This window comes from Labrus bergylta, chromosome 4 (genome assembly GCF_963930695.1).
Source record: "Labrus bergylta chromosome 4, fLabBer1.1, whole genome shotgun sequence".
In the NCBI taxonomy this organism is placed as follows: domain Eukaryota; kingdom Metazoa; phylum Chordata; class Actinopteri; order Labriformes; family Labridae; genus Labrus; species Labrus bergylta.
This window is the reverse complement of record NC_089198.1, coordinates 19,541,026-19,555,011: the sequence shown is the minus strand read 5'-3', so window position 1 is coordinate 19,555,011 and position 13,986 is coordinate 19,541,026. Positions and strand designations below refer to the sequence as shown.

At 41.9% G+C, this 13,986-nt stretch overlaps 1 protein-coding gene across 1 annotated transcript; it reads left to right on the top strand.

The window, feature by feature from the left end:
• The first annotated feature begins 6,446 nt into the window (after positions 1–6,446).
• On the top strand, positions 6,447–13,009 carry prss56 (serine protease 56). Its single transcript, XM_065953323.1, has 14 exons — positions 6,447–6,814; positions 8,066–8,224; positions 8,340–8,594; positions 8,737–8,926; positions 9,028–9,136; positions 9,252–9,408; positions 9,583–9,725; positions 9,919–10,078; positions 10,190–10,378; positions 10,500–10,685; positions 10,854–11,056; positions 11,409–12,009; positions 12,126–12,232; positions 12,343–13,009. The coding sequence occupies exons 1-14, from the start codon at positions 6,715–6,717 to the stop codon at positions 12,514–12,516; spliced, it is 2,733 nt and encodes a 910-aa protein (XP_065809395.1). The 5' UTR covers positions 6,447–6,714; the 3' UTR covers positions 12,517–13,009.
• The last annotated feature ends 977 nt before the right edge of the window (positions 13,010–13,986 follow it).

Below are 13,986 nucleotides of genomic sequence, written 5' to 3'. Positions count from 1 at the left end.
TATTTTCTGGGGTTCAATACAGTAAACAATTTAAACAACAGTTGAAAAAAATAAATAATGAGAACATATAGAGTAGCGCACAAGTACTGAAAATATTACAGAGACCAATGAAAGTTGATTATACCAACTTATTCTTTATTTTTTTAATAAAAAGTCAAAATTACTTTTGTTTTTTACTGCTCATGTTATTGCTACCCCTTAATCCCCATTGAATATAGACCTATGTTGTGAATACCACTTTTCAGATTAATTTTCCATAACATATCAGATAGTGGAAATGCCCATTGCTTTGATTTTAGTGCATCACAGGAATAAGGTAGGTTCAACAGCAATGCTAGACGATTTAAATGACTAATTAAACATAGACTGTAAATATACAATCAATGGCGAGTAGAGTACAGTAGCACTTACAGGCCTTCAGCAGAGTTCTTTCAGGTGTGTCTTTTAAAAAGAGAAAGACAGAGGCAGGGAGAAAAGAGGCCAGTGAAGGGCAGACTATAGTGGAATACCACCTTCTGATATTTCAGCAGAGAAGATACTGTTTGTTTTGATGTTCATGTTTTGCTTCAAGCGTTCATTGCATTATATATTGAAACACATCTGGCAACACATCTGACACACTTACTGCACTTTTAAATTAAATAGTGGGAGTCAAACTCAGGTAAACAAACAATTCCATTTGGATTAAGGTATGATAATAGTAAAATCATCACTCTTTCTTAGACTGTCTTTCAGATGTGAGAGAGAGAAGGGGGGGGGTGGGGTAAGGTAGTATTTTCAGTCGGTGTCCTATACTGCCTCCCTGTGGCATAAACTTGAAAACTTAAAAAGCACCTGTCAAGGCACCAGACTCACTCATGTTCAACCATCTCCTTTTATCAGACTGTAGTTGCTGTGTGGCAGTTTGTTGTTTTTGGATCTGTCTGACAGAAAGTCTCCACCTGTAGGCCTATTAGCCTGTAGCTACTGGTGAGTAATTCACGATATAGAAATAGCATGAATTACTCCAGATATAGGCTCCTGAAATTTGGTTGACAGAGTATGCATTCAGCTAACGCAGTTAGTAACTTCAAAAAGTGAAAAATGGGTAATTGTGTTAACAAATGCTGTTAACTAGAACAAAAAGTAAAAGTTCCGACTTTATTCCATCAGTTTGTTCGCCTAAATACTAAATTCAGCTAGCGTGTTTTCTTTTATTAGATAGACTGTAAATGGAGATAGACATTATAGTCGCTATTGAGACTATGATGAGTAATAAGCTAGGCTATAGGCTACCTAATATTTTGTTGGCGGTTAGCTACAATACCACAACTATGAATAACTAACGCTAGTTTTTCATACAGCAGCATGCTCTGTTTAAGAAGAGAAGAGTGGTCTGCTGTATGTTAAATAAGATCACTAAAACTAGGAAAGGCTAACTCGGAATGTGTTATTTTTTTTTCACACACGCCCAGTCGCCCACGATGCTAACGGTGGCCTATGTCCGCAGAGAATAGCACCGCCTCTGGACCAGAAGAGCCATGTACCGGTCAGACTGGAAAACAGCCCTGACCAGTGAAAACTGGTACTACAAGGCCCTTTGAGGAAACAAAAAAAAAGAATTAGGGACACGTTTTTTTTAGCCGTTTCTCAGTAAAATGGTTCAGACTGTGAAAAGATTTATACAGTAGGTCTACCTCTTCATAAATTGGCTGTTAATTGTGTGAATGATAAGAAGTTACTTAATGCAATCATAGTGCCCCCTTCTGGCAGATACCTGCCTCTGTAAATTTAACACAGTGATATCTAGTGATAAGCTACAGTAGAACTTAAAGTGAAACATTTCTAGGATGCCTACAAGTGGTATTGCACGGTTTCTGTCACAGATTATTCTGACTGGCAAGGATAACTTTATTAGGATCAGCTTTGCAATGAGCTTATTTGTATCATTGGAAACAAATATGGAATACGGCTGCATGATTAAAATGAGAATTGAAACTACGACTCTCTCACAGGAGTCTTGTTTTTTCAACTTTCAAGTGAAAACTGTGTCTGAGAGTCTGCACTAAAACATTTTCAGCTGCAAACATTTATTTTCGTCTTGTCTTTTTGTCCTTTTTGTGGCTTTCAAATCTCTTTTAGTGTTCCTCAGACACATGGTCACACATTGAGGAATGCTTTCATATGAACACTTTTACATCCAATTCCCAATCTAGGGAACCAGGGAAGTTTTTCAATCCTCAGACTTCCCTCAGAGGTCAAAGATACATCCTCCCAATATGAATGCTGCATTGTATAGTGAAGGAGTCCACCCCAGGACCTGGCTGAAGACAGAGGACCTCTTCTTTTGTTCACATCTAGATTTAGACTCAGGACCCTGAGTCAGACACAGTTAAATTTGGAAATAAAAAAATTAAAATTAAAAATAAAATTTTGTCTTAATGATACTCTCCCTTAAAACATTTTTTTAAATTCAAATATAATTTATTATTATGACAAGACAAATGGCCTTTGAATTTTTATACTTAGCATTAAAACAAATGAACAGTGCTTCCCCACAAACTTCATCAACTACATCATCATTATCACTGCATTTAGGTAAAGTGGATATTTCATTTTAGCACAGTCGGTGGTTAATGTGCATTTAATGGCAGTTAATGTGGTTGTTGAGGTCATAATAGATCTAATTAACAACAAGTCTAACAATGACCCAATACAGGCCTGTGCAGACGAGCTGCTTGTGCTTGACTATTGTGAGGGGGTTCAAGTGTCTGTCTGTGCTAAAATGTTGGGAACCTCTTCTCTCTTGCGTACCCCACTGACCTAGATTTCAATTGTTTTCTGCAGGAGACAATGGGAGAAATGGTTTCATAACTGAACACAATACCTGGGTGTTATTCAACACGATTGTTGTTAAGGTTCTCATGATAGTGGTGTGATTTTGCATTGAGCATTGTGTGTTTCCTTTATGTAACCTGCTTGGGCAGCCAGTCAGCGACAAGCCTGTGCACACCACAGTAAAATGTAGATTGGTTTAACAGATGATTGTGCATTCACAAAATGTTTGTAGCCCGGTCAGTCCCATCACTAAAAGCATATTTTGTTTCTTAACAGGTTGTGTCTGAGGAGGGGAAATGTTGTGAAGTGGCTTTCTAAAAATAACAAAAATTCTAATGTTGGAACCAATAATCTATAAGCCAAAATGATCCACTGTATGGGCCCATGACAGTGAGGATAGATGGAGAGATTCGTTCTAATTCTGTGTATCATTACATGTGTGTTCATGTCACAGGTACATCAAAGCACATTGGAGTTCAAATAACTTCTGCGCACAGTTTTCCTTACTGCTGCTGTCGTGCATTTTTTTCAGTTCAGCCGAGGCAGCTTTATTTGTGTTGCATATTTCAAACAAAAGGCAATTCAAAGTGCTCTACACAAGGCAACGCAATTCATCAGAGCAACATTTCAAACACATTTTAATACCACAGATATGGTTTAAAAATGAAAACTTAGGAGGGGCAAAGTATCAATTACAAGAGATAAATGTTTTTTACGCCCCAATAATCCAAATAATAGGATGTACATTTAAATTAGTTTTATAATTGGCTTGAATTGGGGTGTATTTTAAGAATTATTAGGAATTTGATTCCATCTGTGTTTTGCACATAAGCTGAATGAATATCCAACCTCATTGGTTCTGGCTCGGACCAAACGACTTCTAACTTCAAGAGGATGAATTCCTTTCAAAGGTACATTTTATCAAGAAAATCAATCACTCACATTTATTTATAAAGCACATTTTAAAACAGCAACTGCTGACCATAGGGCTGTACATGAAACGAGAGCAATACAGAATAAAAAGCAAAACAAAAACAAGGCAAAATCCCCAATTTGTCTTCGCCTGCCGTTCTAAAGTTTTTAAAACCACCTCTTAAAAAAACATTCTCATTGAGTCTACATTTAAACTTTATTTAAGACTAATGACTTGGAAAACAATTATTTTAACATAAGACTACAATGTGAAATTGAAATAGAGAACAGTGTTATTTTGTCAGACTTTATAAATAAGCTCACTTAGGCATCACATGGTGGGATTTAAAAAAAAAAAACATTGAAACTGTGGTGCTTAAGATGTAATCGAAAATGTTGAAACATTAGGTGTGCATCATTTTTTGACTAGCAGTGTTTATGGTTTGATGTGGACACCTTTAGACAAGGTAGGAGCTTAGAAAGATAGAAACCTGCAGGCGGAGGGGAAAAGAGGCAGAGAGCTCCATGCTTGGTGGAGAAATGAAGGAGGAGTTAGCAGAAGGCAAATTAATCACAGAACATCAAAGGCCAATGGATCGAGGGAGGAAAGGGTTGAAAGAGTGCCGCCTGTTTGTCCCATGTCGTCCCCGCTCCGCTCCGCCTGATCCTGCTCTCAGATCTCCAGACCATTGTGCCGCACGGGTCCATGGAGGGGGCCGGGGCACAATGTACACAACAAATCATGCAGGAACACAAAGATGTCTGAAAGCAAGACTTGCTAAGAAAAGCTGATTTTTCCTCTTAACACAAAGTTTGGCTTCTAATGATTGTGCTCCTGTTTCCTCGTTTCATGTCTTCCAGTTATTTTTCACTGACCAAACTGTTTGAGTTATTGGAGGCTGGCTGCAGAAACTTTGAAACATAAACCCAGTCACTAACACGTACTCTAAGTTGTTGTCAGTGTGAACTCTGCCGTCATTGCTGGCTTGTGGCAGCAGAGGACGGCACTCTTTGATGATGCCCTGCTAGATTCAGCCGCCACTCTTTTTAATCGTTCAGCCTGTCACTTGGCTCAAAGTTGACTCCAATTTGTGCTTTTCATTTGGCACAGACTCCTTCCTGAGTCATCTTTCTTCTCTCCGTAGACCGTACAGAATGTCTTTTGACTTGGATCATCCTCTGCAGGAACTTTTGCTATGCAGTTGTATGCTGTTACAGTAATATACACTTTTTAGAATATTTATTAAGAACCCCACCTGGATTTTATGTTGTGAGGAGGAACAAGTGTTTGTAAATATAAAAGTTCCTGGTAAAAACTAAATTGTAGTCAAAGCTGAACTTTCAGATCTGATTTTGGCAAATGTGCATATTAGATACAAAGCTGTCGGAGATATACTTCACTTATGCTTAAAGAAAGTGATCTCTTCTTTATTTTAAACAATGGTGGACAGCATTAAAGGTACTGTTTTGGTTAAATTAGCAGGAGAGTGGCACCTCAAGAGTTTTGAAATGTAAAGTCTCTTCTCTTGAATCTCAACCTCTCATTTTACAAAATATATTTGTTGCAAAATAATAAGAGACCCTAGCTTCGAGTAACATTTAATTTAAGTGAATCTGTGTGCTCACTATGTTTTACACATGCAATTTAGAAATGATCAAAGAGGCAGATTTTGTCACGTAGTTCTGCAAATCTTAAGGATGACAAGCTACAGTAATTGGAAGTTCATTTGTAGATGTGTGGCTTTAGATAAAAGTGTCCAGCTTGTGCATTCTTTGGCATTCTTACCTTTTCTTTGATAAAAAGTCAATTTGTAGTACTAAACAAAGAGGATGTTCATTATCTGTGTTATGATGGTACCCAAACCTTTTCTCTGAAAGTCACTTTGTCATTTCATCTTTTGTTTCCGCAGAAACATCCGTCAAAGTTGTCAGTAAACACTTTAAGCTGCTTTAAGAATTGAAATGTTGTGATTTGCTAAACGGATGCTTCTTTGAACTTTAAAATAAACCACACTCATAGAGACTTTTTTTTACTGTATCTTTATGTAACAAAAGCAGAGTTCATCAGAGAAAGACAAAAGTGATGTGAACTGACAATATTTTAATGGGGGGGATAAAAGACTGTAAGTGATCAATGGAAGCGGCGGCCAAGTGATGCCCGGGGGACGCCTTTGATGTGGGCATCCTCAGAGGGACGCCGGGGACAATGCCCCCTTTGAGAGGCATGCAGAATGGCAGACACATCGCGCTCCCTCTCTCTCGCTCTCTCACACGCTTTCACTCAACATCCCAACGTGTCCCGCTTGCTCCGATCACGCTGTACCTCCTCAGATCAGACGCTCGGTGACATCTATCTCCCTCTGCATTCCTCTGCTCCAGTGTCACATCAGCACATATCCTTATCTGTGTAACTTTCTCCCTCTTCCTCTGACATTAATTAATTCAAACAACACCCCCATCCCTGTCACCCAACCAATCACTCCGCCTCCTCGTTTCCCCCCTCCCTAGCTGTATATCTCTCCCTCCCTCTGTCTCCTTTCATAGAACCAAACCTCTTTGTAATGTCCAGCCTTGGCAAGTTGCGCCCGATTTGCTGTCACAGTCTTAATGAATTCATCTGTTTGTGTATTGGCCATGGGAGCATCTCTCCCTCCTCCCTCCCTGTCTCTCTCCGATCCTCTCCCCCTCCCTCTTAGTGATGTTCCCCTGGGGACTCTATATATACCAGGGACCACTCCAGGCACCTATTGTTCCTCTAAGTAAACTTACAGACAGATGCCCTGCACCGCAGTGTGGGAGAGAGCCCAGAGAGTCAGGAGGAGGGAGACTTTTAGCGATCACAGAGAGAAACCAGACAATAAGGACCTGGAAATCCAGAAGGCAACCCTCATCTCCAGCATCTTTGCATCCTCCTCCTTCTTGACGAGCGCCTCCCGCTTGTGTGTTTGCTGTCTCTGTTGAGCGGAGGTCTGATGTTCTGACACCATGATGCTGCTCATTTCACTGCTGCTTATGGGACTTGGCTGCTTGCTGGGAGCTCCAGCAGGTCGAGAAGTGTACAGGATGCCCCAGAGTGCACTCAAAGGTAATTTGTCTGAAGTTAAATTCAGTTATTTGTAGTGTAGTAGCGATGACATCAGAACTTGTCAGTTATTTAAGTGATTGCTGCTGGGTCCTGAGCACGAGTGTTGAAGACTTTCCCAGGTATTGAACTAACTACTTAAAACTTATTTGAGAAACATACAGAATTGTAAATGTCCTTTAGATATAGTCTATACATATATATATATACGTATGATTTTGCTAACTTTTCAACACTTGTCTTCATAAAGTGACTTCAAATCAGTAAACAATAGATCTTTTACTTTGTGTTTTTGTCTACACTTTACTGCCTCTCAAACAAACTTGTCAGGGATCAACTTCAGAGTAACTTGTTCAATCTTGCAGTAAAGCTAAAAGAGAGGGACTTCTGGACTTCTGTGGCTGCAGTACTGAGAACATTGGAGCCTTCGTTCGTACAAATGGCTGGTGATTGCAGTGTGTGTTTAGAGTGTTCAGAACAAGGGACTTGGGGTCCCAGCCGCCCCAGTGCTGCCAGCCTATGCCCCTACGGCCTGTCCCTGCCCGCCAGCCTCTGCCAGCTCGGCCCTGGCCTTCTAATTAAGTCTTCAATCAGCATTGTTGTTGTTAGTGGCTTATCCTGTGATGTGGTGCGGCACAGAGGGGGGCTGCAGGGCCGGCGGTCCGATTGATGTGTGTCTGCAGAAGCCTCAGCAGCGCACTGAGCGTGAGCTAGCTTCCATAACATGCTGCAAATGAGCTCAAAGAGAAGCATGAGAACAAAAAAAGGGGGCTGCTCTCACACATACCAGAGAGCTGAACCTGTTCAAATTAAAAGCTCACTTACTAATTCTCACAGAAAAGAAAGGTCTTCCATGTAGTGGTTAGGTTGTTTTTCATTCTGCAACATTTTCCTGTAAAGACTGATCATTTTGTAGTTATTCAGTAACTGATCAGCAATTTGCTCCTCTGAAATGTATCACTCCTTCATGCGAAACCAACACCAGAATTTTGACTGGCAATATAGATTTCATGCATTAACATCTATTAAAGGAATTGCTTGGAACAGTTTATTTAGCATTGTGTTGTGCCATTTCTTTAAAGTATTGGGTGACACGCACCACTGAAATGTATCTGCTTATCCGCTTGGCCAATGTGTCCCCCTTCCTGTGTCTTAATATCTCTCTGGATGTCTCATCTGCCTCCTCAAAAGCTTGTTTCACATCGCAAAGCATTTCCAAATATTAATTTTTTTCTCTTCCTTTCTCTCCTGCAGCTCTGTCTGATCGTGGCACCGTGGTTCTTGAGGCGGCTATGACTAGTGCTCTTTCCGCTCTCGATCGTGCCTCATCAGAGAGGAGTCGGGCTGAAACCAGCTGCCGGGGCTGTGTCCCCTGTTTGTTTCAGGACTGTGGTCAACTGTCCGGCTCCTGCTGTAAGTTCCCTTTTAATCTTGAGCATCTTGAGTAAGATTGTCCTCTTCATGGATTACCAATAATTGCTCTCCTTGTACCTTTATGCCTATGTAATCACCTCCTCTTGCTCAACAGCGCCTCCGTCCAATGCCTTATTAGAGCCCAGCTGTGATGTCATCAGTAAGGCCCAGAAGCTTCAGGAAGAAGCTGAGCGGAGTTGGGCGCTGAGTCAGGCCTGTGCGTACTATCAGCATCGCTGTCCAGCGGGCGAACTGGACAAGGAGAGCTGCATCAGGATCATGGGTGAGAGCTGCAGTGCCCGTGTCCTCCAGTGCAGCCTGCTGAACACCATGCAGAACCTGGAACCTGCTACTCAGACGCATGCACAGGGTGAGGGAATTTTAAATGTGCCCAAACAGATCATCATGCTTCTTCTGTCTGTGAATTCAGTAAAGGGGATTGAAGATTTCAGTTGTTGTCTGCAATATTTTGCTGCATTTTCCTGATCATCAGTGTCTCTGTGTCCCAGCAGCAGTTTGTGGTCAGAGATCATCCAGGGTACAAAACATCACACAGCCTCGCTCCAGGATTGTGGGAGGCTCTCCTGCTCCTCTGGGCAGCTGGCCCTGGCTGGTCAACCTCCAGCTGGACGGTGGCCTGATGTGTGGAGGGGTCCTGGTGGACAGCTCCTGGGTGGTGACGGCTGCTCATTGCTTTGCTGGGTAAGTGTGAATCACTGTTTTCTCAAGCTACAAGAGGAATCATTATATTATTATTTCTCCTCTCACTCCTGGTTCCTCTGTTACTGTTCTGATCTCTGCAGCAGCCGTAGTGAGAGCTACTGGACAGCCGTGGTGGGGGAGTTTGACATCACCAAGACTGATCCTGATGAGCAGATCCTCAAAGTTAACCGAATCATCCCTCATCCTAAGGTAACAATCCACAGTGTGGAACATAAATAGTTGAATTAGGGATAAGACTGTTATATGCCTCCTATTTGACCTTCCTTGTTACGCATTCATCATTAAACTTCTCTTCTTCCTGCAGTTCAACTCAAAGACGTTTAACAATGACATAGCTCTGGTGGAGCTGACGTCCCCGGTGGTTTTGTCCGACCATGTCACTCCAGTGTGTCTCCCCTCTGGCATGGACCCCCCTACAGGCAGTCCCTGTCTAGTGGCAGGCTGGGGCTCCCTCTATGAGGGTGAGTGGGAGATAACTGACATTTCACTTCACATTAGAAGTCTAAGCTTAGTTTTCTGCTAGCAAGGTTAACAACATTTTTTTAATGTTATTAACAATTTCAGAAAATGTATCAGAATGTTAAAACCTTCCAACTTTCATCATCTAATATGGTGCATTTGTTACCTCTCCTCAGATGGCCCATCTGCTGATGTGGTGATGGAGGCCAAAGTGCCCCTGCTGCCTCAGAGCACCTGTAAGAGTGCCCTCGGCAAAGAACTGGTCACCAATACTATGCTGTGTGCTGGCTATCTCTCCGGAGGCATAGACTCCTGTCAGGTGGGCAGAATGAGATTTTCTAGTCTGTGACCTTATTAAAGATCGCTCACGTCTTGTTTGGGTATTTCTTTAAGTTTTTAAAAACATGCTCTTTCTTCCTGACATTTTTTAGAACCATTTAGGCTCATAAAAAATAATATGTTTGTGAAATACCAGACCAGAGATTCACCTTTGGGTATTTTTCTAACTGCAGGGAGATTCTGGAGGCCCTCTGATCTACCAGGACAGAATCTCAGGTCGGTTCCAGCTCTACGGCATCACCTCCTGGGGAGACGGCTGTGGCGAGAAGGGAAAACCTGGAGTCTACACACGGGTTTCTGCTTTCTCGGACTGGATTCAGGCTGAGATACAAAGTGAGTTTCAAGTAGCAAACATGACAGAAACTAAAAAACTCTGTTTTGCAATATAGCGCAAAATCCTGAAATATTATCTACAACCACTACAATCTATGCTTTACTTTTTAGAGTCATTTGGAAGCAGGGAGCCAACATGTCCAGAGCTTCTAAAGACAACAGAAATGACAGAAGAGGAGCAGAGGTCCGAGTTCAGCTCTCTTTGTCGCTTCTACACACTGACATGCCCCTCTGGTCAGTCCATCAGCACCTGCAACCGAATGGCTGAGGACAAGTGTCTGACCCGCTTCAAGAAATGTCGTGAGTACTCTTATTCAAGGGCTGAGATTGAAGGATGTGGAACAAAACCTTTATATCCCCTTTGTATTGATTTGAGATTAAGCTAGTTTCTAATCTGTTGCTCTCGCTCTCTGCCTTCTAGAGCTGCGTTCGTTCCTGCAGACCCTGCTGGACCTGCTGCAGAGGGCTGAGGACTACATCAGGGATAAAGTCGACTTGACCTTCTTCACCCAGACTCTTCCTCAGCTGGTGGAGCACATCTACAACACAGCTTTCGCTCACACCCGAGAAAGGAGGGACCTGAGTGGTGGTCTCACTCACATTAAAGGTACATGATAGACAGATTGTTCTTCCATGATCTACTAAAACCCTTTGAAAAAGAGTTAATTAAAGGTGACCATACACACTCTCATCTTTGTGATGAGTTTGCAGGTGCATTGATATACTGAGATATATTATTGTTCACTTTTGTAACAGGTGTTTTATTCCTTTGCAGAACAGCTAGGTGGAGCTGTGGTGCCAGTAGAGCAGGGCCCTTCTCCTGCTCTCCCAGCTTTATTCAGAGAGGTGGGACCCTCAGTGGATGAGTGGGAGAAATACCTGAGAAACGTGGCAGAAGATCTGGACAAACAACACTCTGACACATCTACAGACATCTCCTCCCAACCTGCAAGACAGGAGAACAAGCTTTTCTTACAGGTAGATCATGTGGGGTGTTTCTGAAGAGTTTAAACATGGATAAACCGTCCCATATCACATCACATCACTAGATCGTTTTTTACATATGTTACTGAAGCATTCAGCAGGGAGGCACTGACCAAAGTCAAAACTGTCAGAGGATTTGTTTCAGTTAGAAGAATGTCTTGATTTCTTTGCCAGAATAAGTATTTATTTTTTGCTCTTCATCATTGCTAAAAGTAAATCTGGGGAATGTAGGATGCTTCTTACTGAAGTAGATAAAGAGATGACAATGTAGTAGGCTTCTTACAAGATTGATATGTTTGAGGCTAAACTTATTTTCCAACTCTACTTTGGACTCTTTCTTCTCCAGATGGAGGACTCCTCAGTACATCAGCTGGAGGGAGAATTCCGATCTGTTATCTCAGCTCTGCGTTCAAAATTGGACTCCAGAGCTGCGCCTCCCATCATGCACTTGGACACCGTCTACCTCCTGGAGGAGTCTCCCAACAATCCCCCTTTTCCAACATCTTCCACTGGAACACCAGCCCACCCAGGCCACTCCTCCTCTTCCTCTTCCTCAACCCCCTCCTCCCAGGAGCCCCGGCAGCAGCCTTGGTCACTTCTAACAGCCCTGATGAACGAAATGGAAAAATTAAGCTCACATGATGAAATTGTGACAGACGATACATCTGATAGTGACACCTCTTTCAATAAAGACATGCCTCTGGATGAACATTTTGGAGCAGCATTAGAGGATATTACGTTCTTTGAGAACGGGGAGCGAGAAAAACTCAAATCTACAGCATTGTCGCTTCAAGTGCAGTCAACCACTGCGGTTCAGCCGGTCACTGATGGGGCTCACACAGAGACGACCACTGAGCCCAGACAAACTGTGCGTGCTGTAAAAAGTCCAAATAGAAAATACAGGAGCCTTCTTCGCAAGAGGCAGATACCTGGGGCAATCGGAAAAAGTATGTGCATTACCCAGTTTTCTGAAACTATTGATTTATAGCTTTAAACCGTATGTAATATTTCCTCATTATAAAATTTCATCTCTCAAATAAATTGTTTCTGTTTGCTCCTGTAGTTTGTCCTGGAGTAAGAGAGTCCTCACAGCAAGTCAGCCAAGTCAGAGACTCGTACAGCTGGGTCTTAAGCATCCCAAACAAGAACCTACGCATGAGCTTCCAAGAGGTAAATTATTATTAAAATTCAAGATGTTAAGAAAATCAAATATTCACTGGTTACATAAAAACGTTCAATTCTTTTTTCTCTCGCTTTCTTTGGGTCTCTCTTTTGTTCAGGTGTTAGTTGATCTGAGCTCAAAGAACGAGCGAGGACTTTACCAGGCGCGGGTCAGAGCAGTAGTAGGCGGACGACCTTTGACCTTCTACAGTCTTGTCGGCTTGGAGAATGAGTCATTTTACCGTAGTGTGCCAAGGATCATCGCATTGGCTCTGGAAGCACTGAAGACTTGACTCCATCAGAAAAACAAGTGAGATGAACAAATATAATAAAGACTGAACCGAGAGATGAAGGGACAAAGACTCTCGAAAAGACTTGTTTAAAAAGCACCAGAAAAGCCTCGTCTTGTGACAGAGATGCACAGAAAAACGCACACTCACGCAAACTTTACTTCTCCTGCCGACTGCTGTGAAAGCATTCTCTTCCCAGTCCAAGAGCCTGACGTCGTCTAGATGAAAACACAACCATGAATGTATCAATCCATCTATCGAACACCCATCATGCTGCAGGATTTTTTTTTTTATGTGGTTGGAGAAGCAGCCCTGTCTAACTTATGAACCTGTACAAAATGATAAGTTATTCATTATGTCTTTTGCAAAGGTTGAGCCTCTTGTGAAGCACACAGACTGTATATGTTATTCCATATTTATTTGTATAGAGAAAAACATTTGTATTTTTGTATTAAAAAAAAAAACCTTCATACAAATAAAAATGTTATTAATGCTATACTATGTTGTGTTTGATGCAGTTGAACTCTCATGTTATTTATTAGCGTAGTTATGATTTGAGATATTCAAACCTGTCGACTGCTGATCTTACAGAATTTCGCTCCTTGTGTTCAACAGATCTTTCAAAACCCAAACATAATCTCTTGAGTCAGGTTTCGTTTCTGGTTGGTCCCCAGACTGACCCCGGTCCTTTGACCCCTTATGGGGTAACCTTTCTCAACAGCATCAGCTGCTGTACTCCAGTAATACTTCTTATTTCCAGGACGAGGTATTAGAACTGGAAACAAGTCTGCCTTGACCTTTTAAGTCTCTTATTGACTGTTATGAGTCAGAGCAGTGCTAGAAAAGACAACTGTTGCCAGAGGAAGTAACACTCTTACTGTAACTTGTTGACAAGCTTTCTTTGCTGAGTCATCACGTTTGTCCATTTCCCTGTGGATGTTAAGTATCAGCTAGTGTCTGAAAGTGTTTATGATCTGCTAAATGAGCCCTACCACAACCAAAGTCGCTTCATAACTAATATATACCTATTAGACTATTGCATTTTGTCTGCTTAGTCTAAGTTCTAAAAAAAGGGATAAATGACAGGAATATGAGTGAAACAGCTGAATAAACACAGACATACTTTGTTGCGACTCATCAACTCCTGCCTCTGGCATGAGTGTTTGTGTGTGTGCAGCAAATGAGCCAAAGCATTTATGGGACAAGTATTTTTGCCTCACTCACACACACAGACACACAAACACACACACAGACACAGGGTAATGAGGTGCCACACATTCTCAAGTAACCTCCATTGAGCGTGTTCAGTCATCAGAGAGGGCGTAAATGGACGTGACTTAACACCTGCTCTCTCTTTACAGCTGTTTTCACATTTCACATTTTGCTGTCAAAGAATCTCTTTTTTTACTTTGTTCATGTGGACGTCTGAATGACAATAGCCAGGTGCACTGAACAGACTCACAACAGACTGTT